The 27,895-nt window shown below is 44.6% G+C and overlaps 1 protein-coding gene across 1 annotated transcript in view; it reads right to left on the minus strand.

The window, feature by feature from the left end:
- Positions 1–2,841: 2,841 nt before the first annotated feature.
- The window catches only part of E2F7 (E2F transcription factor 7), a 39,709-nt gene continuing 14,655 nt past the window's right edge, over positions 2,842–27,895 (minus strand). Inside the window, exons 5-13 of the mRNA XM_055396204.2 lie at positions 27,053–27,343; positions 25,732–25,890; positions 24,143–24,277; positions 14,812–14,997; positions 14,287–14,359; positions 11,657–12,137; positions 9,557–9,812; positions 7,358–7,779; positions 2,842–5,761 (exon numbers count right to left, since the gene is read on the minus strand). Coding sequence (XP_055252179.2) covers positions 5,591–5,761; positions 7,358–7,779; positions 9,557–9,812; positions 11,657–12,137; positions 14,287–14,359; positions 14,812–14,997; positions 24,143–24,277; positions 25,732–25,890; positions 27,053–27,343 — 2,174 coding nt within the window. The 3' untranslated portion in view covers positions 2,842–5,590. The remainder of the gene's footprint in view (positions 5,762–7,357; positions 7,780–9,556; positions 9,813–11,656; positions 12,138–14,286; positions 14,360–14,811; positions 14,998–24,142; positions 24,278–25,731; positions 25,891–27,052; positions 27,344–27,895) is intronic.

Below are 27,895 nucleotides of genomic sequence, written 5' to 3' on the forward strand. Positions count from 1 at the left end.
AAATGCAAATCTTGGACAATGGAAGATTATAACTGTTTTAACAGGATGTTAAATGGTGAGTTTAGCTGCAGCAGCAAGTTATAGTTGCGTCCTGTAAAACTGATAAAGGAGGTTTTGCAAACCAGTTACACGTTATGAGACCTTGTACCCACCAGATCTTGAAAAAGCCGTGAAAGGGCTGAGTAAGTGGAAATAGAAATGGATTTTGTAGAGAGTTATGCTGTGCTACCTTGCCTCTGCCTCCCGGGAGCCACTAAGGGCAAGGGCAGGGTGCTGCTCACTTCAGCTCTTGCTTGCAGTTGAGAAGGGTGCTGATGCATGATTCTGGCCAGGGGACCTGTGTGGGCTTGAAGCTACAGTGGGGAGGGAGAGGCCACATGAGTTGGGTTGGGCCCTCTCTCCAAGAATCAGGCACTGGATGTGGGCTAGTGGCAGATTGGCAGATAGACTGTTCTAAATCCTGCCCAGCAGGCTCTGTGGAGTAAATGTTGGAAAACCAGCGACTGAAAGAGAATAGCAGCTGGAGGAAGATAGATTCTTCTGGCAAGTGTTCCCAAGCAGAGGTTTCTGAGCAGTTGTCCAAGTAAAACAGCTCCAACAAGTACCAGGCCTACCATATGAGAGGCCTGATCACCTCTGCTTAACTGCCACCTTCAACTGGGTGTTCACTGGTAGGATGGATGTTGAAGCTGAAACTCCAATACTTTGGCCACCTCATGTGAAGAGTTGACTCCCTGGAAAAGACCCTGATGCTGGGAAAGATTGATGGCAGGAGGAGACGGGGACGACAGAGGATGAGATGGCTGGATGGCATCATCAACTTGATGGACATGGGTTTGGGTGGACTCTGGGAGTTTGTGATGGACAGGGAGGCCTGGCGTGCTGCGGTTCATGGAGTCACAAAGACTCGGACACGACTGAGCGACTGAACTGATACTGATCACCTCTTGTACCACCCCTGCTTTGATCTTCCTGGGCATAGAAATCTAGGCCAGCTCACTGGAAAAGGAGAGACACCCAGCAGAGAAGAGACAAAGGACTGTCATTGGTGACCAGGCTACAGAGAGCCCAGGCAGCAGAAATTTTAAATGCTCATTCTGCGTCATGAACTGAGAATGTCTTAACTTAAAATTATAGAACTTCTACTATTTACAGTAACAGGGAGGCCTCAGCACCTGACTTTACCTTCATACAAGTGTATGTGTGTTACCTCCATTGACCAGGCTTAAAGGGACACTGGCAGACAAAATCAGGTTGCTTCCACGATTATCCCATGAGTTCTTCTTGTTCAATATGCCCTTTTGTGTGAGTGCTCAGTCGCTTCAGTCATGTCCAATACTTTGGGAACCCACGGACTGTAGCCCGCCAGGCTCCTCAGTCCTTATAACTCTTCAGGCAAGAGTATGCCTTTAATATGCCCTAGACAACAAGGATGGGCACATGCACGAAGATATTGGAGGATGCCTGCAATACTCTGTTATAACATGCCACTAAACAGATGCTGCTGCTGCTGCTAAGTCGCGCCAGTCGTGTCCGACTCTATGTGACCCCATAGATGGCAGCCCACCAGGCTCTTCCGTCCATGGGATTCTCCAGGCAAGAACACTGGAGTGGGTTGCCATTTCCTTCTCCAATGCATGAAAGTGAAAAGGGAAAGTGAAGTTGCTCAGTCGTGTCTGATTCTTAGCAACCCCATGGACTGTAGCCTACCAGGCTCCTCCGTCCATGGGATTTCCCAGGCAAGAGTACTGGAGTGGGGTGCCATTGCCTTCTCCGAAATAGATGCTAGTAAAATCCTAATGGGCTTCCCAGGTGGCTCCGTGGTAAAGAATCTGCCTGCCAGTACAGGAGACACAGGCTTGATCCATGGGTTGGGAAGATCCCCTGGAGTAGGAAATGGCAACCACTTTATTCTTGCCTGAAGAGTTAAAAGGACTGAGGAGCCTGGCGGGCTACAGTCCATGGGTTCCCGAAGTATTGGACATGACTGAAGCGACTGAGCACTCACACAAAACCCTAATCCTGATTGTGTGTAGAAGCAGATGTGTCCTGGGTTATTTTAGATACCTCTGTAAGCAGAAGGCTAAAGACTCACACAAGTGATTTGTTGGAAGGAAGAGGTCTCAGGCACAAGCTGAATCTACCTAAAGGCTTGGAAGGGACAAGCCCTGTTGTGGCAGGTCCTGCGTCCCTCTGTTCACTGTTTTAGGGGCTTCTTCAGAGCCCCAAGGGCTGGGTTTGATGGTTGGAGTTTCTAAGCTGTTTTCCTCAGCGCCTGACAATCTAGCAGAGGAGACTGACAGCAATGGAATCTCCAGTTGGCTCTGGAGATAATATGAGCTAAGGAAAGTTAGAGTAAGTCTCTTGGAGGTTCATTTAAAAGCGAGGGTTAACCATGGAATCTGGCTTTGAACAACGGGTGAGCAATTGCTTGACTAAGAACCATTTAACCTAAGAGAGATCATGAGAAGTCAGGGAGGTGATCTCACTGGTGATTCTTCTATTGGTTAAGCCTCACATCATCTGGAAACTTTAAACCCACAGTGATCCAACCTCTGTTAGAAATGAAAACATCAACAGTAGAGTCCCTCAACCTGCCCAAGCTCCCACATGATTCTGCTACTGTAAGTTTCGGCATTTGGGAACCACCAGAAGGGCTCAGGAAAAAGATCTGACTTGGGTTTATGAAGGTCTGGTTGGCTATCTTGTAACAGTGAATGGTTTTACCATGAAATCAGTATCTACGGAAAGCTCACCAACAAATACAACCAACACCTCTCGTTAAAATGAATTAATTTTTATTGATATTTTATAAAGCTTAATACTTTGCTAAACGAAAAAACTAAAAGAAAAAATTATACAGATAATATAGCCATTAGAAGAAAGAGCAGAGCTACGTAATACCAAAAAAAGCAGTAAGCAGCAATAAAACAGCTACACAAAACTAGCAGTGCAATAAGATAAAGCAGAAAGCAGCTTTATACTGGGAAAAAAACGTTATTTAAATACAGAAATAGCACCTTACAAAAGGAATTGAGAAATGTAAACTTGGTAGGTAGATTCAAGTATAAAAGTTATACCCCCAACTCTCGTACCAGATGAAAGGGTTTCACAAACCCTGGACAGTGTAGGGCACACACACACACACCTCCCTCAGTGCTGAGTCAAAGCTGCATTTCCTTAGCAGGATCATGGACAATCATTTTTTTTTTTCTTTTATGAAATTATACAATGATAGACTCAAGATTGCCACCATGGCTTCTTCACCACCCCTAATATCCAAGTCTAGCTCAGATGCTCCACTACCATCAGCTGCTCTGTAACAAACAGATTCATATTCCAAGAGAAATGATCACTGAATTATTATTTCTACACATCACGGAGCCGCATGAAGAAGTGGGTACTGAATACAAAAGGAACCTGCTCTTGGTCTTTCTAGCGCTAAGTATGGTCACAGAATCATAATCTCATTTAAGGGTTTGTCTGTTAACACTCAAGAACCGTAAATCTTCTGAGGTTTATATGGTCATACCACGAACAGAATTAAAAAAGGATTGAGAAGTTAAAGTGGCAGGCATCCAAGAACAGTGAGCGGAAAATCAGTCTGTATTTTCATCTAAATGTAGCCCTCTCAAGTGAAAATATTTTGTGGACAGTCTGAAGCATGATGTATTTAAAATGTTACGTATCCTGTGTGGATTTATATGCCGTGTGTCTTACAATCTACTTGAAAGAGGCATATTTTTGTTTCGATAAGAAACCCATCATATTTCTTCAGGGTAATCATTACCATACAATTAGACTAGAAGAAGATGAGAACCGGACTTTTCATTAACTCTAGAGAAGACTGTGAAAAGGGGGTTGAAAAAAACCATCTTGTAAACTTTAAAAGTTTAGTGTTGATAAAAATTTTATATAACAGCAAATTTATTTAATCTGGCTACCTACCTCAAGTTTTCAACAATCTCGTGGGGGTGATAAGGCTAATACCATCCTGTAGTTAATATAAAGCTACTTTATCAGACTCCCAGAGTCTCTTAAATTAATATTTTTGTTCTTTCATATAACATTTTGGGTCCAAAAATAAAAATAAAATCCTACACCAAGATTCCAAATTTTAGAAGTTTAAAGAAGGAGAAAGGAATAAAGAAGGAGGGAAGGAAGGAAAGGAGGGAAAACGAAGGGGGAGAGGGAGGGAGGGTTGCGGGGGGAGTAGGAAGCCGTCTGTTCTGAAGAGACCATGAGGCAAATATCAACACTTCTAGGCACGCAAAGATCTAGTTTGGCTACTTAATGAAACCCTCAAGGAACACAGTTTAACAAAAGGATCCTGATAAGTCTCTAGAATTGCATTTATGCTAGAACAATGATCCCCTGCACTCTCTGTTCTCATTTTGCAGAACTTCTATGAAAAAAATCACTCTGGTTTGAATACTTTGGGATTCTAAACATAATGTGTCTGTTTTCCCTCTCACTCTTCCCAACATGAAGAAAAAAAGTAAAAAAAAAAAAAAAAGCATCACCTATTGTCCTATATCAATCTCTAATTGTCATTCTTCAGAATTCTACTAAAACGTCCCAACTAGGTCTCCATTTTCTGTAGAATTCCTTTCTACCATCCTGATTTATTCAATAAAAAAGCAATTCCTAGAAGACATCCCATACCTGATACTCTACAGTTAACATTTAAATAAAAAACCACAAGGGCATGTAGTGAAGGAAACTGAACATGGTAGTTATTTTTTTTTAACAAATGATCAGTAAAACCTCACTGTTCACACAGTTATCGAGCAGCAGCTATCTGGCTGCTAGAGTTCATCTTCATTCTCACGCCCAGGTTGGGTTAAGCACAGTTCATTATAGCAAGGTGTGTCATTCACAGTTATTTTGGTCTTGACATTCCGTCGTGTATATATATTTATCCACATTATTACTAGGTTGTAAAGTAAGTGCAGGGCAGATTATAGGAAAAAAGTATAAACATTCAAGTCGTCATACCCTGAAAAATATGTGTTTTGCTGTCGTTGTAAACTTTTTTGCACTAAACCCCACTTCACGAACAAAATAAATAATACCATAGGATTCACAACTGAAGCTGGCTTCCTGATGAAGCTGAGGGAAGCAGTAGCTTTTTTAAACTGCAGAAAGGAAGTTTCTCTCACCACAGATCTACTTGGGGTGAGTGGTAATACACGTCAAGAACATTCACCCCAGTTAAGTGCTAGACGCGCCCCTCCCCTTTAGAAAAACCACAAGGTTCCAGGAGGCTATTCAGATTTCCTTCCAGCAATAAGATGATTCCTGAATGAAAATGACAGAAGTCAGCTGATGCTTCCACTGTGATACCACGTACAGAGTCGGACACTAACTGGTATGAAATGCACAATTAGGAACAATTACTTGCAGGAATATAGATGCTTCATGAGGATGGATAGTTAACATTAGAACCAGGGGATGCAGGGGAGAGGAAGGATGCATGCTGAAGACCAGATGGTTTGCATGCTGGTTTCGGTTCAGTATTAGGACATGACCTGTGACAAAGGGAAATTCGGGCGCCTGGATCCTCACCTCTGCTGGGCAAAGCATCAGGTTAGTCGGCACCCCCGCTGGGGATTTCCAGTCTCCTCTGTGCTGAGCTGGAGCTTCGTGACTGATTCCTTTCTTTTCTCCCGAGGACAGGGTCCCTGAGGCTGCCAGGTGTCTTGAAAAACGTCTCTTGGTGTGTGCACCGGATGCTCTTGGGGGTCACTGGAACGGGAGACTGAAACAGGAAAAAGAAAAGTACACAGAAACAGAAGTGACCTCACATCGCCTCACGTCTCTGAACCGGACGCCGCCCTCCTGGCCCATGTGGCTGTGACCCCCATGCGGGCGTTCCATCCTCTGTGCTTTTCTGTCATTCATCCAGTGTGTCTCCTTCACAGCACTCATCACAGCTGGAAATTAGCTGATTGACTGTGTGTGCGGAGAGCTGGCCTAGCGACATGGTCACCAGCAGCTGGGGCCAGGGTCCGGGCTCCGCCATAACAGGTTGCGTGACCACGGGCAGACTGCTTAACTGCTCTGTCCCTCGGTCTCCTCATGCCAAGACGGCGATGACCAAAGTACTGAACAACAGGACTGTGAGATGTAAATGAGCGATTATTAAAGCGCTTTAGATCATCCCTGGCAAGCAGTACGTGTGTGTGCCTTTGCTCTTTTTCTTTACTTGCTAATATTTATCTTGTGTTAAACATGCCCGAAAAGGGCAGCAACCATTATCCTGTTTACCAGTATCTTTACTGCCCAGGTCATGCCTAACACATACCCATAATCAAAACACATATAGTATGTTATAATCACCTTGTTTAAAAACATGTTTACTTCAATGTCTGGCAAACTTTTGAGCTTCAGATTACTTGTCTAAAATTAGTTGTGGCCATGGCATAACCCTTTCTCTGGGAGAGAAAGTAATTATTCTGAACAATGCCTAATGCACAACAGGAATTCAACATATGCTTATTGACTGAACTACGGACAGAGTTGGCGGGAGTGAATAAAGTACCGATTAATTTATACTGATTGTAGACATTTACATATGTACATCTGTGTATATTCTGTGCGTATGTGTGTGTGTGTATAAATATATATATACACATACACACACATCATGGAAACAATGGATGTATTAATATATCCACTGCCTCCTAAACAATGCATTTTAAGAAATGATAGATGCTAACAATCTTTGAGCTAGTATTAAGACTTTCATTTCCCTTGACTATTTCTATAGCTGCACAACTAAAATTCAGGATGGTCTCTTTTACTGACCTAATGAAATGAGAGCTTGGAGAAATCACCTGAATAGTCAGCATGCATCAAAATCCCCCTGAACGATGAAGTCCTTTCTGATTCTAAGAAACAGATTGAAACCTAAAACTATTTTTGCCTTCAAAGCACAGGATCTACCCTTTAAGTCTCACTACTTAATGAAATGAGCAGATGCCTATGGGTCTAGAGTGGACGCTAGCTAGAATCTGGTGTTGGAGCCCTGTCCAAAAGTTGTTTGACTAAAGTCTGACTGTTTGTGCTAAGTGGATTCAGTTGTGTCTGACTCTTTGCGACCACATGAACTGTAGCCTGGCAGGCTCCTCTGTCTATGGAATTTCCCAGGCAAGAATACTGGAGCAGGTTGCCATTTCTTCCTCCAGGGGATCTTCCCCACCCAGGGACTGAACCTGTATCTCTTACATCTCCTGCATTGGCAGGTGGATTCTTAACCACTAGCCACCTGGGAAGCCTGATGCAATGCAGGCAAACCCCATCACGGCTTGATGCGCTGTCATGTGCCAGGCTAACATGGACCCTTAGGACTCACCTGTTGTAGTTTTACTGTGGAGGCTGGGTGACCTCCATAAGCGGGGGATCCAGGCTGGACGCTGCCATGGGACCTTGACATCACCGGACTCAGGTGAAGTGAGCATGGACCCTGAAGCTGAGGGTCCGCGGAGGGGAGTGTGGATGACTTTGGATTAACCAGGGCGGCAGGGCCGATGAGAAGATGAGCTGTTGATCCGAGGCCAGGCAAGCCAAAATTCACAGGTCCCGCGTTCGGGAGAGGGCTAGGAGCAGAGGACACCGGCCCAGGCATCGTGGGGGAGTACAGAACAGGAAACGCACCTAGAGTCGGCGAGGGCAAGACCATGCATGGAACGCTGAGTGGGGGCAGTGGACCCACAGGCAGTCCCACAGCATGGGGGCTCTGACTGCCAGATAAGAGCACGTTGAAACCATTTAATCCTGCAACAGAAGCAGAACAAGGTGGAAGTCAGTGCAAAGTGAAGATGCCATCCAAGCGCCCACATTCAGGGCCTTTTAAAATGGGAGTCCACAGTAAATTATCCACCTCCAGACCAGGCCACACCCCTCCATGCTCTTCCAGCAAGCCCTCACTTCCTTGCAGCAATGGCCACTTCCCCGTTTCCACCTTTACTCGTGTGAAAACTTGGTGGATGCTCGCGTCTCCCAAGAGAGTTTATTAGCATGAGCTCCACTGAACCCAAACTGAGGAGAAAAGTGAACTTGGATGGAAAAAATAATATCTTTGAGAACTTCTAACTGAAACTTATATTTCCCTCAATTAAGATCACAGGCAACAAATCATAACTGAATGAACAGTACCCTGACACTGTCACTAGCAAAAAGCACAGGTGAATACATATAATCTTACCTCGATAGTGGATTTCTTGAGTCTAAAGCTCCCCACAAGTTATGAGAGGCTTGGCAGATCTTATTACTTTAAAATAATTCTCCTAGCTGGATTTCAATGTAATTTGCCTCCTTTGTAATCCTATGTATTTAATGTTCTGCATTTGTAAACAACCTAAGGAGGAGTCCACAGGCTTCACCATAGTGTCCAAGGACCCATGACCCAGAAAAAGCTACTGATCCCTTTGCTGGACTGACTTTTCATTCTTAAGAAGCAGGGTCTGTGTTTTGTTTATTAAGGTGTCAGTAATGGAGGAGCCTGGTAGGCTGCAGTCCATGGGGTCGCTACAAGTCAGACATGACTGAGCGACTTCACTTTCATGCATTGGAGAAGGAAATGGCAACCCACTCCAGTGTTCTTGCCTGGAGAATCCCAGGGATGGGGGAGCCTGGTGGTCTTCCGTCTATGGGGTTGCACAGAGTCGGACACGACTGAAGTGACTTAGCAGCAGCAGCAGCAACACTATCATGCTTAGGTGAAGCTCTCACAAAATACTGGCTAAAGGAATAAAGACTGTGTTCTAGATCAATGACTAGTAATAGATACCCACCTAACCTGTGATAGGAACAAGAAACTGAAGAAAATCACTTTAAGTCTCTGTATCAAGAGCAGCTTCATGTACAACAGTGCATATTTTAAAAAATGAAGTAACTGTTATATTTCAGCTTTATTTCAAAACAGAGCATTTACTGAGTCTTCTAAGTGTCAGGCACTATTATTCTAAGTGCTCCAGATATATTAGCTTATTAAATTTAATCTTGTTTTCATAGCTCCCCCAAGAAGCAGGTGCTCTTATTATTGCTGTTTTACCAATTCAGGAGGGCTAGATACTTAAGTTCACGCAGATCAGAAGTGGTTTTAATGTCCAGCCCCCTCACTCCAGTACTGGCACTCAACCACAAGGACATGTCAGCACTTCGGGATATCTAATTGGCCAGCATGTGAGGTGCACGTGGTGGCCACAAGGTTCACATTGTGAAACTGAACCAATGCCAGACTCAGCTGAATTATAGAGACAGAAATGTCATTTGAATCTTTGTGCTTTTTTTTTTTTTTTACCAAGGAAAGCTGAACGCATTAAAAATAAATCACCTGCCCTAATTACTTTCTCATTATCTATGAGGTTGGTGAAAGTGAAAGCAGGCTCCATCTTCATTTCATTAATGGAGACAGCCAGGGGCTAGAGTGAAATGACTCAGAGACAGCCCTTCAAGACATCAGTGTGGTCACATGATGTAAAGAAAAATGCAAACACGCAATGTATAATCCGACCACCCCCCAAGGACTCGAAGACGTGACACCTCTTACCTGCTGGAGACTGCACATAAAGATACTGCGGCAGAGAGGGCTCTTTGGTGCTTTCGTTTTCCTTAGAAGGATTTTCTGTCTCTGTATTTCTAGAAGGATTTCCCCACTCGGAAGAGACGAAGCCGTTTGTAGTAGCCTTTCCTGAAACTGCTTTTGCAGCAGAAAGTTGCCCGTTCATGTGAGTGTCTTCATGGGGTGCAGATCCCCTGTTTTCTGAGGTCTTGGGAGAGGCGATGTCTGTGGAATCTGAAGGTTTCTAAGCACAACCCAACCAGGAACAGAAAAGCAAATCAAATTTCCAGCAGTGAATCATAATAACAGTTTTCTCCAAACAGCTAACCCATAAAATGAAAAGGTAAGGCACCACTGTGTGCCACCCTGATTTGTGTATGTCTGTCATTTCTGTCATAATTAAGGAATGGTCTGAAGATCAATGTCATGACATGGGCTTCTGTAGGCTTAAGATTTCTTAAGCATAGCAATGATGGAGATTTTAATAATGGCGAAGTGAGCATGGTGTTTAGAAGGTGAAATAAATCACTGAGTCAAAATACACAAAGGGTGTTGATGCCGCAGGCTTTTAGGGGCTGGATAAGAATTGCAGGGCTGACCCAAAGCCGTCCTGTTTATCTGAGACACACATACAGACATACCAGTCAGTCTTTCCCTGCTGTTCTGCAGCCACAGGCTACATACAAAACTAGAAAAATCCGTTCCGGCAAGAGGAACATGAGGAGGAGGAAGGGTCTTAATTAAGGGACTGATGTCTCTGAAGTGTGCTTCGCTGGCCCTCTACAAATGGCTGCGACGACAGTGCTTCTGCTCTCTGAGTTTTACTGGTCATATCATGTTAGCCTCCAAAAGGCTACTAAGCAGGGGATGCAGACAGCTCAGAGTTTTGTTCTTTTATTCTAGAAAAATGGGCTCTCTGAGCAGTGACACGCGCACTGACGCAGACACAAAGCCGGCAGCACCCCACTCCCGACCTGGGCCTCAGGGGCGCCCTGGAGTAGATGATTAATTACTTCATTGATGTGTTAGAAAAATGAGGCGAACAAACTGGGAAAGGATATACAAACGTGTTAACAGTGAATGCCTCTTTTTTTTTCTTTATACTTTTTAGCATTTTACGCCAAGTGTGATTTTTCTAAAAATTACTTTTATTACAGGACTACTTTATGGCCAGGGTTTCCCTGATAGCTCGGTTGGTAAAGAATCCACCCGCAATGCAGGAGACCCTGGTTCAATTTCTGGGTCGGGAAGATCCACTGGAGAAAGGATAGGCTACCCACTCCAGTATTCTTGGATTTCCCTTGTGGCTCAGCTGGTAAAGAATCCACCTGCAATGCGGGAGACTATTTCTGGGGGCTCCAAAATCACTGCGGATGGTGACTGCAGCCATGAAATTAAAAGATGCTTGTTCTTTGGATGAAAAGCTATGACCAACCTAGACAGCACATTAAAAAGCAGACATTACTTTGCCGACAAAGGTCCATCTAGTCAAGGCTATGGTTTTTCCAGTAGTCATGTATGGATGTGAGGATTGGACTATAAAGAAAGCTGAGAGCCGAAGAATTGATGCTTTTTAACTGTGGTGTTGGAGAAGATTCTTGAGAGTCCCTTGGACTGCAGGGAGATCAAACCAGTCCATCCTAAAGGAGATCAGCCCTGAATATTCACTGGTAGGACTGATGCTGAAACTCCAATCCTTTGGCCACCTGATGTGAAGAACTGACTCATTTGAAAAGACCCTGATGCTGGGAAAGATTGAGGGCAGCAGGAGAAGGGGACGACAGAGGATGAGATGGCTGGATGGCATCACCGACTCGATGGACATGGGTTTGGGTGGACTCCGGGAGTTGGTGATGGACAGGGAGGCCTGGCGTGCTGCAGTCCATGGGGTCGCAAAGAGTTGGACATGACTGAGTGACTGAACTGAACTTTATGGCCAGGTTACTTGGAAGAGGCAGGCCTGGGCTTAATTATAAAACACAGGCACCACCTCCTATTGCAGACTCAGTAGCTTGTGACTATCTGCGCAGCTCAGTTAGGAAGAAACCGGGTCAACAGGCGTCGGTCGGCACGCCCCCGACCACTCACCTTGGGCATGACAAGGGAGAGGGGACCGTCCTCGTGGTCCCTGCTGTGTCTCTTGGGGGCTGGCTCCTCTTCCTCCCCCTGCGGCTCCCTCTCCTTGCTCAGGCGCTTCTGACCTGAGGGCACGGGTGGCGGCTCCGCCGCGCTGACCTCGGCGCCCGAGCCCGGAGACGGCGCCTCCCGCAGGCCCCCGCACAGCATGAACAGAGGGGCGGGCGGCACGTACAGCAGGGGCTGGGCGGCTGCCAGCGCCGGCGGCCTGCGCTCTGTGTCCCGCGCCGCGGGGGCCAGGGAGACGCCCCCTCGGCCGCTCAGACCGTTCTGGGCGGGCAAGGCCTGCAAGTCTGTTTGGGCCGCAGAGAGGACTTGGTGGGACAAGGGGCTAACACGGTACTCTGAGTCAACGGGCGGGCTGGGGAGAGGAGCTGCGGCATCCAGGCTGCTCGACGGAGGCATCGCACTCTGACCGGCAAAAGCTTCCGCCCTGTAATGAAAGGAACAGAGCGGGGCCATGCAGTTACCACAGTCTACTGACCTCCAGCTCTGCTTTCCTAGAGAGATGAGCCAAAGCAGGACTGAGGGCACACTGCTCACTCCGGCTACTTTAAAATTGTTTTTTTATTAATTTGGCTGCATTGGATCTTAGTTGCGGTCTCTCCAGGCTGTGGCTTGCAGGTTTAGTTGCTCCCCGGCATGTAAGATCTTAATGGGATCTTACTTTCCTGTAGGGATCGAACCCTTGTCCTCTGCAATGCAAGGCAGACTCTCAACCACTAGACCACCAGGGAAGTCCCCCACTCCTGTTATTAAAGTGGGCTCCCTGAGATCATGAGCTAACCCCAGAAGCAGACGACCACATACTATAACCTGGATGGATGCTTTGCAATGGGATAGGGGCTTTCAGAGGCTCCTCTCTGCCTCTCCCACAGCCAGTAGTCATTAGCTGCCCAGCAAGTACCCCTTCTCAGGCACACAGATGCTATAATGACCAGCAGAGTGTGGTAATAATTTTACATCCTTGTTTAACAGGAGCTACTCTCAGCCCCCTCCCCCGCCACGAGGGAGGGACACTAGAGCCCAGAGGCTCATCCAACTACGGAAGGCCACCCACTGGGGTCTGCACAAGGAACCCCTGAGAGATGTCGGGAAGATAACAGAGAGGAGGCCAGATGCTGATTTAAAGGACACATCTTGTTTATCTCACATTCACTGTGAGATAAATGAAGTAAGCAGCGAGCGGGGAAGTAAACGTATTTACAAAATCATTCTCTGTCATTCTCGTCCCATTCCAGTCTGTATTACTACAGAATTTTCAAGCAGCACACATTCAAATTGGGCTTCCTGGCGAGCTCAGCTGCTAAAGAATCTGCCTGCAATGCAGGAGACCCCATTCGATTCCTGGGTCAGCAAGCTCCCCTGGAGAAGGGATAGCCTACACACTCAAGTATTCTTGGGCTTTCCTGGTGGCTCAGATGGTAAGGAATCTGCAATTCAGGACACATGGGTTCGATCCCTGGGTTGGGAAGATCCCCTGGAGGAGGGCATGGCAACCCACTCCAGTATTCTTGCCTGGAGAATCCCCATGGACAGAGGAGTCTGGCAGGCTGCAGTCCATGGGGTTGCAAAGAGTCAGATATGACTGAGTGACTAAGCACAGCACAGCACATGTTCAAATTAAGTTGTGCTGACTCACTGTCTTATACTGATTTGCGTTTCTTTCCATCGCCAGCACCACAGCAGAGCAGAAAGACTGGGATTGCTCTATTCTATGCTGTCCTAATCTGCAGCCCTTCTCTAATTCCACCCCTTCCTGCTCACAGCAGCCTGAATGGTCTCCAGTGAATCTACAGGAACCCTTTACTGTCCATCTGATAAGTCTAAACTCTACGACTTGGCTTTCAAAGCATTCTGCCAACTTGACCTACTCACCTTCAATACCCCAAGCTCTTCCTCTACCTTATTTGGGCAAATCACGATGGCTTACTTCCCATCCAATCCCTGACTCTGGCTCAACAGTCTTTTTCCTCCCGTGTCTGTCATTAGAAACCTCCTCTGTTCTCTCTTCTGCATTTCCTGTTTCCTCTGATAATATGTGATTTCCTTCAAAATCAAACCCCAAATCTGATTCAGATAGTGTAGGTTTAAATCTCAGTTCTTTCACTTACTTTTTGTGACTTTGGGCGAGTTACTTAACCTCTCAGGATTTCAGTTGCCTCCCGGTAAAATTAGGATAATAGCACCAACCTCAAAAGGTTGTTGTTATAATTAGATGAGATAATACACATAAAACTTTAAGAATAGTACCCGGTACTTCATAAATGACATTAGTTAGGATAACAACAAAGTGATTCATGGGACTATGATATGTCATTTCTCTGTCACATTAGTAGTGACTTGTCTTTTTATTTATTTTTCCTTGTAAGCTTTCATAGCCTAGGGGATAAATTTTTCATAAAAATTTTCAATTTTGGGCCCCAGATGCCAAATCCTGCACAGTGTTGGGCACAAGGGGGAAACTTACAAAATTCTTAATAAACAAATGGCTAATTTTTGAGCTGGACTGCTAAGCTTTACCCTTTGATGGGTGGCATTTCAATTCAGTCACAGTTAAAACTAGGACAGAAACGACTTACTCTGAGATGTCTTCTATTTTCTGTCTGTAGACAGCTGCCAGACTTCCAATCTCCAAGGAGTAGCCTCCTGATCCTAAAAAGGAAAAAAATTTCTAACAAATACAGCAAGGGACTTATACACAGCAGTTATTGTACAGCAGGATTCATTATTCACAGCTCAAGGATTATAAGACTATCTCAAATCCATCCTGGTTTTGATTCAGAGAGAGACATGTCCAGAAGCGAGCTGTAGGTGAATGTAGGTCTCATTAAAAATTAGTAAGAAAACAAAACAAAGCAAGTATTGCTTTATAAATCTCATGAATTGCTGAGATGCATCAAACAGGTCAACCACGGCAAACCAAGTAATCTTCAATCTTCAAGGCCAAAGAGAATCAATTTCAGGCCAAGGGCCATGTTTACACCCCGTGAAGTCGCCATCTCGTGCAGAGCCCACAGTCAGCTCACTTTAAAGCGCCAGTGCACAGGCAGGGCTACCATGACGTGCTGACTGATAGACTCTGTGGGTTAAGTAAAGGCAGATACCTTGCTTTTGTCTGAAAGGGCTGCTGGGTTCTGAGTTCACTTTCCTCTGTATCTTCTCGGAAGCCTGCTCTGAGTTAAAAGAGCCGTGTCGAGCAAGCTTCTGTTTTGGACAGAACTGGATGTGGCCGTATATTTCTCTTTTCAGTTCTGGTAGGACGGGTGTAGAGACATCCACGAGGTCATCATCTACATAAGAGAACCGGCAGTGCTGTTATACAGCTGTGCTTCAGGGTAATCTCAGCCTTTTAAGATATGGCCTGGGGAGCCTCTCATTCTAATGGGGCTACCCATACATTAAAAACGAACACGAAGGGATTTCATGAGCCTGGTCTCAAACCCCAGTTTCTTTCAGTGTGCTAATCATTTTAAAAAGGTAGTCAGTGACTTTAAAGACTGAATCCATATACATCCTAAAATTATCTAAATGGCAACAAAAGTAGAGCAGGATGTTCTACAACCCAAATTAGAATGGACCTGACATTTCAGATGCTTTCTTTGGGCAGAGATATCAAAGGAAAACCCAATCGTACTCAGCCCAACATGAATATTTAGAGCTTTTAACATTAATTGAGATCGGCCTCTTATGCCGCAGTCCCAGGGCAATGAGTATAAGAATCCCTATTTCCTATTATTATGCTTTATTATTTCTTTCCTGTGCAGCAGGAAGCTCAGCTACTAAGTGACCAAAGTCATAAGGTCAGCAGACACCTCGTGGTTGAAATGCTGCAGAACAGTGAGGGTATTAGAAGCCGGGGCCTCGAGGCCAATTTTATGCTTAAATAAGCCTCTGTGAAATCAGGACAGAAACCTCTATATGGAACCAGGTCTCTGTTCTATAAAGAAACACTTAACCATTGTTCAGATAGTCATTCTTACCCTGCTCATCTGTGCTATTTTTTAAGTTCAAGGGATGCACATTTTAATTATAAGACTGATTTAATAAACTGAAAGGCCCAGCTAGACTTACATTTTCTAAAATACACAAATACTGAAAAAGAAAACCACCTACGGTTTTCTTTTTCTTATAATAAAAATGCAACAAATTCTCTCTTTAGAAAATCAGAAGTTATAGAATCAACTAGAAGAAGAAGGAAGTGGGTCAAGACAGTATTATTTACCCTCCTTCCTGAATGAAATAAAATATTGAACAAAGTATATAAAACAGTGGTTCTCAAGATACTGGACACTAGGACCTGAAGGACAGTGATCCACTGGAGACAGGACCTGAAAAGAGGTAAGCTCGGATTAGCCCAGCTTACTGCCTGGATAACACTCCAGGTGAGGGGGCAGAGAAGGAGCTCCAGGCAGAGCCTGGCAGTCTCCTTAAATTGGGGATGGAGCTCAGAGACCTGGAAAGTCAAGGCAGCTAGCATTTGTGGGGCAGGATACTGAAGAGCACAGCCATGCAGAAGGAACGCTAGAGGTCTGCAGAGGGTCCCCCTTGAGTAGAGTTGTCCTTCAGTGGTCACAGGAGATCGGTTTCAAGTTCCCACATGTATAGTTGAGCATCTCACCTAAGATGCTCAAGACTCCTACATAAAATGGCATAGATTTAATCCTGTGTAGATACTGGAGAAAACTTTTGTAGGCACTATACACTAATCCGACTGAACTGAACTGAACTGACTGATATATTAAATCATCTCTAGATTACTATAGTACCTAGTACAATGTAAATGCTATCTCAGTGGTTGCCAGTGTGCAGCAAATTTTGAGTTTTGATTTCTGGAACTTTCTGTATTTTCAAAAAAATACTTTCGATCCATCGATCCATGTTGGTTGACTCCTCAGATGTGGAACCTGCAGAGTCAAAGGGCTGACTGTATTCAATGGAGTACTCATACAAGGAAACTACCCCAGGCCAAGGAAAGAGCCCTCAAAAGGAGCAGACAGAACAGTGTCTGCACTCACAGGGTTGAGAATAGTGCTGATTGCCAGGAGTCGCAGTGGGAAACAATCTCATACTTCATGGTCTTCGGTTAGAATGCCAAAGAGGGGGTTGCCTCAGTAGTGGGGACAGAGTGCTCAAGACTAATTGCTGATGGGGTGGGTCCTGCCTAACAGAGCTTAAAGCAAGAGCTGAGAGGGTCACTGCTTCCAAGTAACTTTACTGTATCAGAGAACAAGATTCAAGAACATTTTTAGGAAGACAGAACTATTTAGCACATCAGTTCGTTCAGTTCAGTCGCTCAGTCATGTCTGACTCTTTGCGACCCCATGAATCACAGCACGCCAGGCCTCCCTGTCTATCCCCAACTCCTGGAGTTTACTCAAACTCATGTCCATTGAGTTGGTGATACCATCCAGCCATCTCACTCTCTGTCATCCCCGTCTCCTCCCGCCCTGAATCCTTCCCAGCATCAGGGTCTTTTCCAGGGAATCAACTCTTCACATGAGGTGGCCAAAGTATTGGAGTTTCAGCTTCAGCATCAGTCCTTCCAATGAACACCTAGGACTGATCTCCTTTAGGATGGACTGGTTGGATCTCCTTGCAGTCCAAGGGACTCTCAAGAGTCTTCTCCAGCACCACAGTTCAAAAGCATCAATTCTTCGGCGATCAGCTTTCTTCACAGTCCAACTCTCACATCCACACACGACTACTGGAAAAACCATAGCCTTGACTAGATGGACCTTTGTTGGCAAAGTAATGTCTCTGCTTTTTAATATGCTATCTAGGCTGGTCATAACTTTCCTTCCAAGGAGCAAGCGTCTTTTAATTTCATGGCTGCAATCAGCATCTGCAGTGATTTTGGAGCCCCCCAAAATAAAGTCTGACACTGTTTCCACTGTTTCCCCATCTATTTCCCATGAAGTGATGGGACCAGATGCCAAAATCTCTTTCACTTTCATCAAGAGGCTTTTGAGTTCCTCTTCACTTTCTGCCATAAGGGTGGTGTCATCTGCGTATCTGAGGTTATTGAAATTTCTCCCGGCAATCTTGATTCCAGCTTGTGCTTCTTCCAGCCCAGCGTTTCTCATGATATACTCTGCATATAAGTAAATAAGCAGGGTGACAGTATACAGCCTTGACGTACTCCTTTTCCTATTTGGAACCAGTCTGTTTTTCCATGTCCAGTTCTAACTGTCGCTTCCTGACCTGCATACAGGTTTCTCAAGAAGCAGGTCAGGTGGTCTGGTATTCCCATCTCCTTCAGAATTTTCCACAGTTTATTGTGATCTACATAGTCAAAGGCTTTGGAATAGTTAATAAAGCAGAAATAGATGTTTTTCTGGAACTCTCTTGCTTTTTCGTTGATCCAGCGGATGTTGGCAACTTGATCTCTGGTTTCTCTGCCTTTTCTAAAACCAGCTTGAACATCTGGAAGTTCACGGTTCATGTATTGCTGAAGCCTGGCTTGGAGAATTTTGAGCATGACTTTACTAGCGTGTGAGATGAGTGCAATCGTGCGGTAGTTTGAGCATTCCTTGGTATTGCCTTTCTTTGGGATTGGAATGAAAACTGACCTTTTCCAGTCCTGTGGCCACTGCTGACCAAATATGCTGACCAATTGAGTGCAGCACTTTCATAGCATCATCTTTCAGGATTTGAAATAGCTCAACTGGAATTCCATCACCTCCACTAGCTTTGTTCATAGTGATGCTTCCTACGGCCCACTTGACTTCACGGTCCAGGTTGTCTGGGTCAAGGTGAGTGATCACACCATCGTGATTATCTGGGTTGTGAAGATCTTTTTTTGTACAGTTCTTCTGTGTATCTCTTGCCACTTCTTCTTAGTATCTTCTGTTTCTGTTAGGTCCATACCATTTCTGTCCTTCATTGAACCCATCTTTGCATGAGATGTCCCCTTGGCATCTCTAATTTTCTTGAAGAGATTTAGCACGTAACAATTTATAATTCTCAGTGTACCTATCAGTTCAGTTCAGTCGCTCAGTCGTGTCCAGCTCTCTGCGACCCCATGAATCACAGCACGCCAGGCCTCCCTGTCCATCACCAACTCCTGGAGTTCATTCAAACTCATGTCCATCGAGTCGGTGATGCCATCCAGCCATCTCATTCTCTGTCGTCCCCGTCTCCTCCCACCCCCAATCCCTCCCAGCATCAGAGTCTTTTCCAGTGAGTCAACTCGTCGCATGAGGTGGCCAAAGTAGGGTAAAGAACCAACCTGCCAATGCAGGAGACATAAAAGACACGTGTACCATCATGGGGTTGCGAAGATCCCCTGGAGGAGGGCATGTAGTCTTGCCTGGAGAATCCCATGGACAGAGGACCTAGCAGGTGCAGTCCACAGAGTTGCAGAGTTGGACACAACTGAAGCAACTGAGCACACACACATGGCAAACAGTTAAAGATTATGCTGTACACAAAGAAGCCGGGAAATATAACCCACAATGAGCAGAAAAATCAGTTGAAATGGACCTCAAAGTGACACAGATGATAGAATTAGTAGACAAGCACATTAAAATAGATATAATTGTATTCCATAAATTCAAGAAATTAAACATGTTAAGTAGAGACATCAAAAGTATAAAGGCCCAGGATTCCCTGGTGGTCCAGTGGTTAAAATTCCACCTGCAAGGGACACTGGTTAGAGCCCTGGTCTGGGAAGATCCCACATGCCACAGAGCAACTAAGCCCATGTGCCACAGCTACCGAGCCTGCGTACCCTAGAGCCCATGTTCTGCAACAAGAAGCCATTGCAATGAGAAGCCTGTGCACTGCAATGAAGACCCAGCACTGCCAAAAAGTAAAATATTTAAAAAAATTTATAAAGACTCAAGTCAAACTTCTAGCAATCAAAACTACAATACTGAAGATGGGAAAACACCGTGGGTGAAATGCATGGCAGTTTAGAAAAAAATTCATGCCTGCAGAAAAAAGATTGTGAACTTAGAGGAAGAGCAATAAACACTCTCCAAAGCGACAGAAAAGAGACAGAGAAATGAAGAAAACATCGAACCGCAGGATCACTGCAAACAGCCAAACACGAGTATAACTACACTCATGTATAACTATACTCAAGTATAACTTGCCAAAGGACAGAAGGGGAAAGAAGATATAATGACAAAAAAATTTACCTAACTTGATGAACAGTTTAAATCCATAGATCCAAGTAGCTCAACAAATCGAAGTAAGAGACACAGAAAACTGCAACAATGCACACATATCAAATTGTTTAAAACCAGTCATAAAGAAAATAGGAAAAGTAACCAAGAAAAAAGAAGACACGTTACATGTGGAAAAACGGGACGATGGGAGAGTTCTTGTCAGAAACAATGCAGGCTTGAAGACAGTGGAACCCGTTCCTTAAAGTACCAAACGGAAAAAACCCTCCAACCTAGAATCCTTACCCAAGGAAAATATTTGTCAAAAACACAGGTGAAGTAAAGATGTTCTCAGACATACAACAACTGGAAGGTTTTACCACTGGCTGACCTGCACTCTCAGAAATGTTAAGGAAAGCCCATCAAACAGAAGACAAATGACACCAGATGGTTGGACTGAACACCACAGGGGGGAAACACGAAGTAAAACAACAATGATGCCTCCACACACCTATCGGAATAGCTAAAGCTACGGCTGACCTAGAACTCTCAGATACCACTGGCGGGAAGGTAAAATGTTACAGCTGCATTGGAAAACAGTTTGGAAGTTTCTCAAAAACGTAAACATCCACCTGTCGTGTGATGCACCTATTCTACTCCTAGATGTTAATCAAGAGAACTGCAAGCATATTTCCATATGAAGACATGTGCAGGAACATCCACTGCGGCTTCGTTTGTTGTCGTTCAGTCACTCAGTCATGTCTGACTCTTTGCCACCCGCGAACTGCAGCACGCCAGCCTTCCCTGTCCTTGACTAGCTCCTGGGGTTTGCTCAAATTCATGTCCACTGAGTCACTGATGCCATCCAACCACCTCGTCCTCTGTCGCCCCCTTCTCCTCCCACCATCCATCCTTCCCAGCATCAGGGTCTTTTCTAATGAGTCAGCTGTTTGTAATGGCTCTAAATTGAAAATAATTCAGAAGTCCACTATTAAGTGCATGAATAAAGAATAGTATATCCATACAATGAATACTCCTCAGCAATAAAAAGGAGTACACCATCGTTACACACTACCGCGCAATTAATCTCAAAATAATTATGCTGAATGAAAGAAGTCTGATCAAAAGAGTAGTCACACTACAGCTGATTGTCATTATTTGTGGTAAAGTTCTACAAAGTCACTGTGAACACTGAATTAGTCAGTACTGAACAGCACTCCCAAAGGAAATACAGGGTTAGTTTTCTGCAAGTCTCTGGTCAAAACATTTTTATAAACAGACCAGTACATAACCCTGTTTCATAAGTCTGTTTAAGACACATTTAGAACACCTTGTTGATCCATTAGCACTGCACTCAGTCAAAATCACGGGAACTCATGCCGGAACTGAGTTCCTTTAATGCGTGTATTTTCTCTGTAAGACACAGCACAGCCTTTGTGCACTTAGAAACACGAGACGGCATTTCAGTATGACACGTGGGGACAGTTTTAAATGGCAAGATCACCAACACAAACCACAGAAACGTGAAAACGTGTCACTAAAAAGACCATGAAAGGGAAGCTTGTTTACAGAATGAGTCAAAAGAAACAAGTGTGGGAAACGAGAAGGCAGAGGGTTGCCTGGTTCTGAGCTCAACTGGGAGCACACGCAATGGCAAGGAAAGTCTCGTGCTACTCTGCGATCTGTGAATGACTCAGAAAATGCTGCGGGTATTGATTCTGGAGTTTGAAACAAATTTTAGTGAGTTGGTAAATTCGCAAATACAGAATCTGCCGATAATAAGCACTGGCTCTGTATGATTCACTTATTAAACATTTTAGAAGATACAAACATGCCTCGAGTGAAGGAAAGCAGATCATTGGTTGCTGGGAGTGGGGAAAGGGAGGGAGGTATTCAAAGGAACAGAAGGAGGCTTTGGACGGTGATGGGTTAACTGCCTTGGTTGCAGTGATTATTTCACTGAGGCATACAATGCGGAACTTATCAAAGCGTAACTTTAACCACTGTGCTGTTTACTGACTGTCATGATACCTCAATAAAGCAGTTGAAAGGAAGGAAAGGTCCTGATGGCAGGGAAGGAAAAGAGTAAAGAGGTGAATCGCTAACTGAGGAGTGAAGGGGAGCGAATTAGGAAATCAAAGATAACTTGAAGTTCCAAATGTAATTGCTGGGCTCGGGACAATGATGCTGTCGGCAATGGAAACAGGGAATACAGAAGGCGGACCAGGTTTCTGAAGGACAGAGGAAGAAAGTGCAATTTGAGGTTCCTGACCTAGTGCCAAGCCCTCTCTCCCATGACATGTCACAGCGCTCCCAGGGGCTGACCCACGGGTTATGGAAATCCACAAACTCCTTGACTTCTCAACGCCAGCTCACTGCTTGGCTATCTTATTTTCCTCAGTGACACCACCAACTTTGAATCCCCTCTCTCTCTTAATCTCTTTATCTAAAGACCCCCTGTCACTTCTGCCCACGAGTACAGACTTCGTGGCTAACTTTTCAGGCCTTCCAAAATGTGGTCCCAAACGATCACATTGTACTTCTCATCATTCCCATCCTAGGTCCTCCACTTAAGTCAGGGTGCTGAGTTCTCTGACACAAGCCAGACATGTTATTAGGTATCTATCTGTTCCTTCAACTGAAAAAAAAAGCTTTCCATCCCTCCAAAACCTAACAGTCCATCAGAACTTAACCCATATCATCTCTGAATTCCTACAGAGCCAGTACTGTCATATGCAGTGCTTAAGAGTTCTCTGATTTTCAAAGGTGTATTAATTAGACACCTTCAGTAGAAGCTCATTAACCAACTGAAGTACATAGGCACTGGTCTGGATGCTAGGGTTTAATTAAAGGTGAAAAAAAAACTGTGTCTGCCTCAAATGTGTACAGCAGGGACAATACCATGATATCATCCCTAGGAATAATGGCAAGATACGAAATTACAATCGTTCCGATGAGACACTTCTTGCTCTGGGTGACTGGGGAAAACTTCATGCAAGAGCTGACATTTGAGCCAGATTGAAGGCTGAGTAGAATATTTTATGTTGAAATGGGGAAGAGAGCTTCACTGGTGAAAACCCAAGGACAAGCCAAAAACAGGAGCAGAAAGTGGCAGAGTTGCACATTTCACACTGGCAGGGACTGTATCATAAATGTCTCTGAGTTTTCCTTGGCGCTACTAAAGGCAACCCCCAGAGATATTGAGGGTTCGGTTCTAGGCCACTGCAATAAAACGAGTCACATGAATTTTTTTGTTTTCCAATGCATATAAAAGCTAGGTTTGTGATATATTGTATTGTGCAATAGCATCATATCTAAATAACATACACACCTAAGTTAAAAAACACATCATTGCTAAAAAATACTAAGCATCACCAGCTGATAACACACAGTTGCCACAAATGTTCAATTTGTGAAAAATGCATTACCTGCTCAGTGCAATAAAAATGAACTTTGCCTGCATAGTTCACATGCAATAAGGACTTGCTGAGTTAATCATACTTGGCTGTCAGTGGCTTCATCTAGTTTCTAAGTGAATAATGTGTTACAACGTGAGTAGAGAGCCGTATCTTTCATAAGCCTGGGTTAAGTGCAGGAATTTATCCTACTGAGACTAACATTGGAAGGGCAATTTGAACATAACGTTACTGGCTTTTTTCCAGGCAGTATAGCTGCACATAAGTAGCTGGTGCAGGAAGATCCAGTCCCAGGCACACAAATGCTACCTGTGAAATAAGTAGAGGATAGTACCCTCTTTTGCTCTAATTTAGTAAAATTATGACATTTGCAACCTTTTAAACAAATTGCAGAAAAGGTGTTCACTACATCCATACCATGGTTAGCTGTCATCTTACCACCTATGAGTTTCGTGACAGTAACTGATATAATTTTTACATTATGTGGAATTTCAAAGAAAAACAATGTTTTATTCTGCTAATGCAGAAACAACCAAAGACCATAAGAAGTGTCATTTTTAAAATTAAAAAAACAAAACAAAACAAAAAAAAAACTTGTTAAAGTGAAGCATTATTTTTAATCCTCAGGCCCAAACTTCCAGGAACTTTGGAATGAAATTAAAAAAAAGCCAACAAGCTGTAATTTAATAGCTGCAGAAACTGCCAGGTTCTAAGCTCTCTGTGTGTGAGCTGCCAGCATAACCGTGTGTAGACTAAGGCTCACTGTTCCCAGACTGGCGGCATGAGTCTAATTCTGAACGTGACTTGGGTGATGGGAGGTGAAGGTGAAGATCACCGGGTGGTAGGTGTACGCTTTGAAAAAGCAACTGGGGATTATACATCAGATGGTCCCGAGCAACACCGCGCCTTACCTGTGGAGCTGAAATCCACAGGGCCGATCCACTTGAAGGCAGGTTTCCGGCCTCGATCTTCCGTGACATGCACTTTCTTTATCAGCGCCAAGCTGGTCAGCACATTGGCTATGTCATAGAGGCGTCGTACCTTTGCTTGAAGACATAAAAAACTGTGGTCACACCATAGCTTGGTCCGGGACATCATTACTTTTTAGTTTGTGTGATGGGTCACTTTCTCAGCCACCAAAGAAACCTCCAGCAGAGAGCAGTGGGGTAGCATGGGAAGCCAGTGGCTCCCGCATGAAATCACTCAGGATTTCAGTGTCTGATCACCCCACTCAGCGAAGGTCAGTGTGTCCTTCTGCTTTCACAGCTTCACGCTTCGTAGCAGAGGCACCTGGTGACAAGCTGGGATCACTGTGATTGCAAAAACACCGAGGGAGGCAAACGGGCTGTAATTAAAGGCATAGGAAATGTCATTCTGATCCATGGCTTGTCAGAAGCTTGCCTGGAGTCTCTCCCTGCAGGAGACGGTGGCACCCGCTCTCCCAGCCAGCTGGGCTGTGACAGTGACAGGGGTTCCCTGGAGCTTCTGGCGAGGCTGCACTGCCGGGCACAGACTGTCCAGGGCTCGAGGTCACGTGGTATGACTGTGCTGAAGACAGTCAGCGCCTCACCTCTAATCCTGGTGGACACCCAGTGGGGGAGGGCTGGGTGGGCATTCCCTGAGTCTGAGAGGTTCAGGGAGAGACATTTGAAAATACATGCACTGGAGGAGAAATTCAGAGGGGCGGGCGGTAATAGATGGGCAGAACGATGCCCACAAAGTAAGCTCTATCCAAGAAGTCAACTTACAGGGAGGAAAGCCACTTGAACTCAGGGCTAGGATGAGCAAACGGCTCTGATTATCAGCCTGAAACCTCAAGCTTTCACTCCAGAGACAATATTCTTCCCAATCCTGATAGAATTGGATTTTATCTAGTCACTTCTCCCACAGGGTGGCTATACTTCCAGCTGGAGACAGACAAATGTTGTTGCTAGAGAATGTTGAATTCAGGGTTTCCAGGGTTTGAATGAGCTACCAGCAGCCAGGGCCTCTGGCTCAGGAGCCAGGCTTGACGGAAGAGGAAGATGTCTGGGTGTGAAACTCAAAACACTCTCTTGTCCAGCATCCACGTCCCGCCGCCCCACCCCCTCCCCTGCTGTTCTTCTGGTTCTTACCTGTAGACAACTTTCATCTCCACCCATCAGAAGAGTATGCGGGGGGCGAGGAGAAAAGGGAAAGAAAACTCAGAAATGCCATCTTGGATGCAGCGATACTAAAGAGAAATTCAGAGACTCGCACACCCTCCCTGGCCTGCATGTGTGGGATGCCATTCTGCCTCCAGCATCCACTCTGCCGAGGTAAAGGCATCAGGCAGAACTTTCACAGGAATTCTAGGATGTGATCAGCTTACCTCTCACAGCACCAAGAAGCTTAAAGAAGGCAAGAAGGAGTGCACATCTCAACAAAATAATTTTTAAAAAAATCTCCAAGGCTGCAAACATCGACATGTGAAACCCCACCCTCTCTGTGCTGCTAAATGGGTTTAAGTGAAGACGCTTACTTTTAAATTTACTATGGTCTGGCGTATCTTGGCTTTCCTCTATCAGTATTTTGGCAGCCACATCAAGAGTAACAATCTTGGTTTTGGAGACCAGGAACAGCATGACAAATTTCTGGCTCATAATTCTCAGAGACTTGTCTTTCCGACTGTTTGCAGATGCTACAAAGGGAATGAAACAAAAGCATCAAAACATATAATCTACCACAAAAAAGACTGTACTTGTAGTTTGCCAGACCTATCTATTTCTATCAGCAGATGGAAAGATCACTTTTGATCACCACTTGGCCACACATTACAAAAAGATGGTTCATAAAGAAAGAAGATAGATTTTTTGGGGGGGTCCTAAAATTATTCTATAGTTGGTATAAATTCTGAAATGCTTTATACTCATACTCCACTGAATAGAATCTATGAAGCAGTTTTGGAAAAGATTAAAGAAGAAGGGTGAAAAGATAAGACTGGGGATCGGGAACTGTTTTCAGAACATCAACTCTTCCCTCAAAGGCAAGGACTCCACTTGTATTTCTCTGAGTCCACAAAAGCTAGAATACACCATCCACATAGGAGGTGCCCACTTCATCCATTGCATTTTGGAAATAAGAAATAAACAATAAGTAAGCGAGAGACACTGCTTAGATGTGTGTTGCCATAGATGATAGGCAAATCATCCCCGACAGATGGCTGTCTCCTCTGGTTATTCGGATAAAGACTGGTTCATAGGGTGATACTAAAGGCACGAGGTAGTGGATGGAATGAAAGTCGGGCCCACCCTTCCATATCTATTTCTTATATTTGCAGGTGACACATAAGGAATATTTGCACTTTATCATCTTAACAAGGAGGATTAGGGTGAGAATAAAGATCAAAGAGGGACAGCTATGAGGGGGAAGAACAATGTAATACAATATAAGTAAAAAATTCAGTATCAAATGAAAGGTTGTCTGTCTTCCTAATCAGCATTTTCTGCAAATTGGGTTCTTTTCTAAGTCATCCACTCCAACATACAATTGAACAAATAGAATCTTTTGAAGACAGAAATTCTTTCCAAGTAAATTTTCCTTAAAGGCTCACAAACAGGAAGCAGCATGGGACTGTCAGTCTGAAACTGGACCACCATTCGCCACCTATGATCCAAACACACCAGACAGCAAGTGAAACTGCCGCCAGACAGGTTTCCCGTGAGGTGGAGTGGGCAGCCCAGTTGGGAAGCCATCTGTCTGCCCATCTTCATGAGAGAGACCGAGAGGCCACATGCCTCCAGGGTGGCCCATCTGGCCCTCGCCATCTTTAGAAGAGACCGGTATGGGCCCTGGGGACTCACAGGAAGGATAGTCTGGTTCGGAGAAATCCAGTAACTGTGGATCTTGGGAATCGGGACAGCCATCTCTTCTGCGTTCTCCGAATTTATAATCTATCAGGTCGAGCTCTTTCTGCTGGAGGTATGCCATCTGCTCCTCGTATTTCTGCTCTTCTCCTAATCTCTGGAGGTTCCTTAGGGTTTTTGGCAGGCTGTGCCTACCATGCCAGCCGTACTGATTCTTGGCCACCCGGCTGACCAGATGCAGCGACTCCAGCACGTTTACAATGTCATAGATGCGTCTCCTTTCAACGCCTGTTTGAAAAATAGAAGCCGACCATTGTCATGTTGAAGAACACTTTTCTAATTTTGTTTTTTTTTGGCAGCACTGCATGGAAGGCTGAACTTCCCCGATCTGGGTTCAAACCTGGGCCCCCTGCAGTGGATACGCAGAATTTTAACCACTGGACCACCAGGGAAGCCCCAAAGAACATTTAGGAGTATAAATTCCTTGAAGGCTTGGGCCTTGTCTATGAACTAGTCTGTGTGATGCTTTGCCCAGCAAATATAATTGCTCAACAAATTCATCCTATGAGAATGCAAGCAACAGAAATTATTTTTCTTTTTTCTTCTTGGGATCCAACTCTTGCTAAGATCTAGGGTAAACGTCCACCTTGAGATGGATGATAGTTCCACCTGTATTACATAAATAGTAGAGCAACTTTTCTTTGAACCTGTTAAGCAAACCACATGAACATTTCAACATGTTAAAACTGGCGGGATTGAGCAATATGCATCACAGTAATAAATGCTGCTGAAGGTTGGACGGTTGATTTTGACTTGTAGTTAGTCCTAATTATACAGACT

Source organism: Moschus berezovskii, chromosome 6 (assembly GCF_049115385.1).
Source record: "Moschus berezovskii isolate FMDL1 chromosome 6, NW_MosBer_1.0, whole genome shotgun sequence".
In the NCBI taxonomy this organism is placed as follows: domain Eukaryota; kingdom Metazoa; phylum Chordata; class Mammalia; order Artiodactyla; family Moschidae; genus Moschus; species Moschus berezovskii.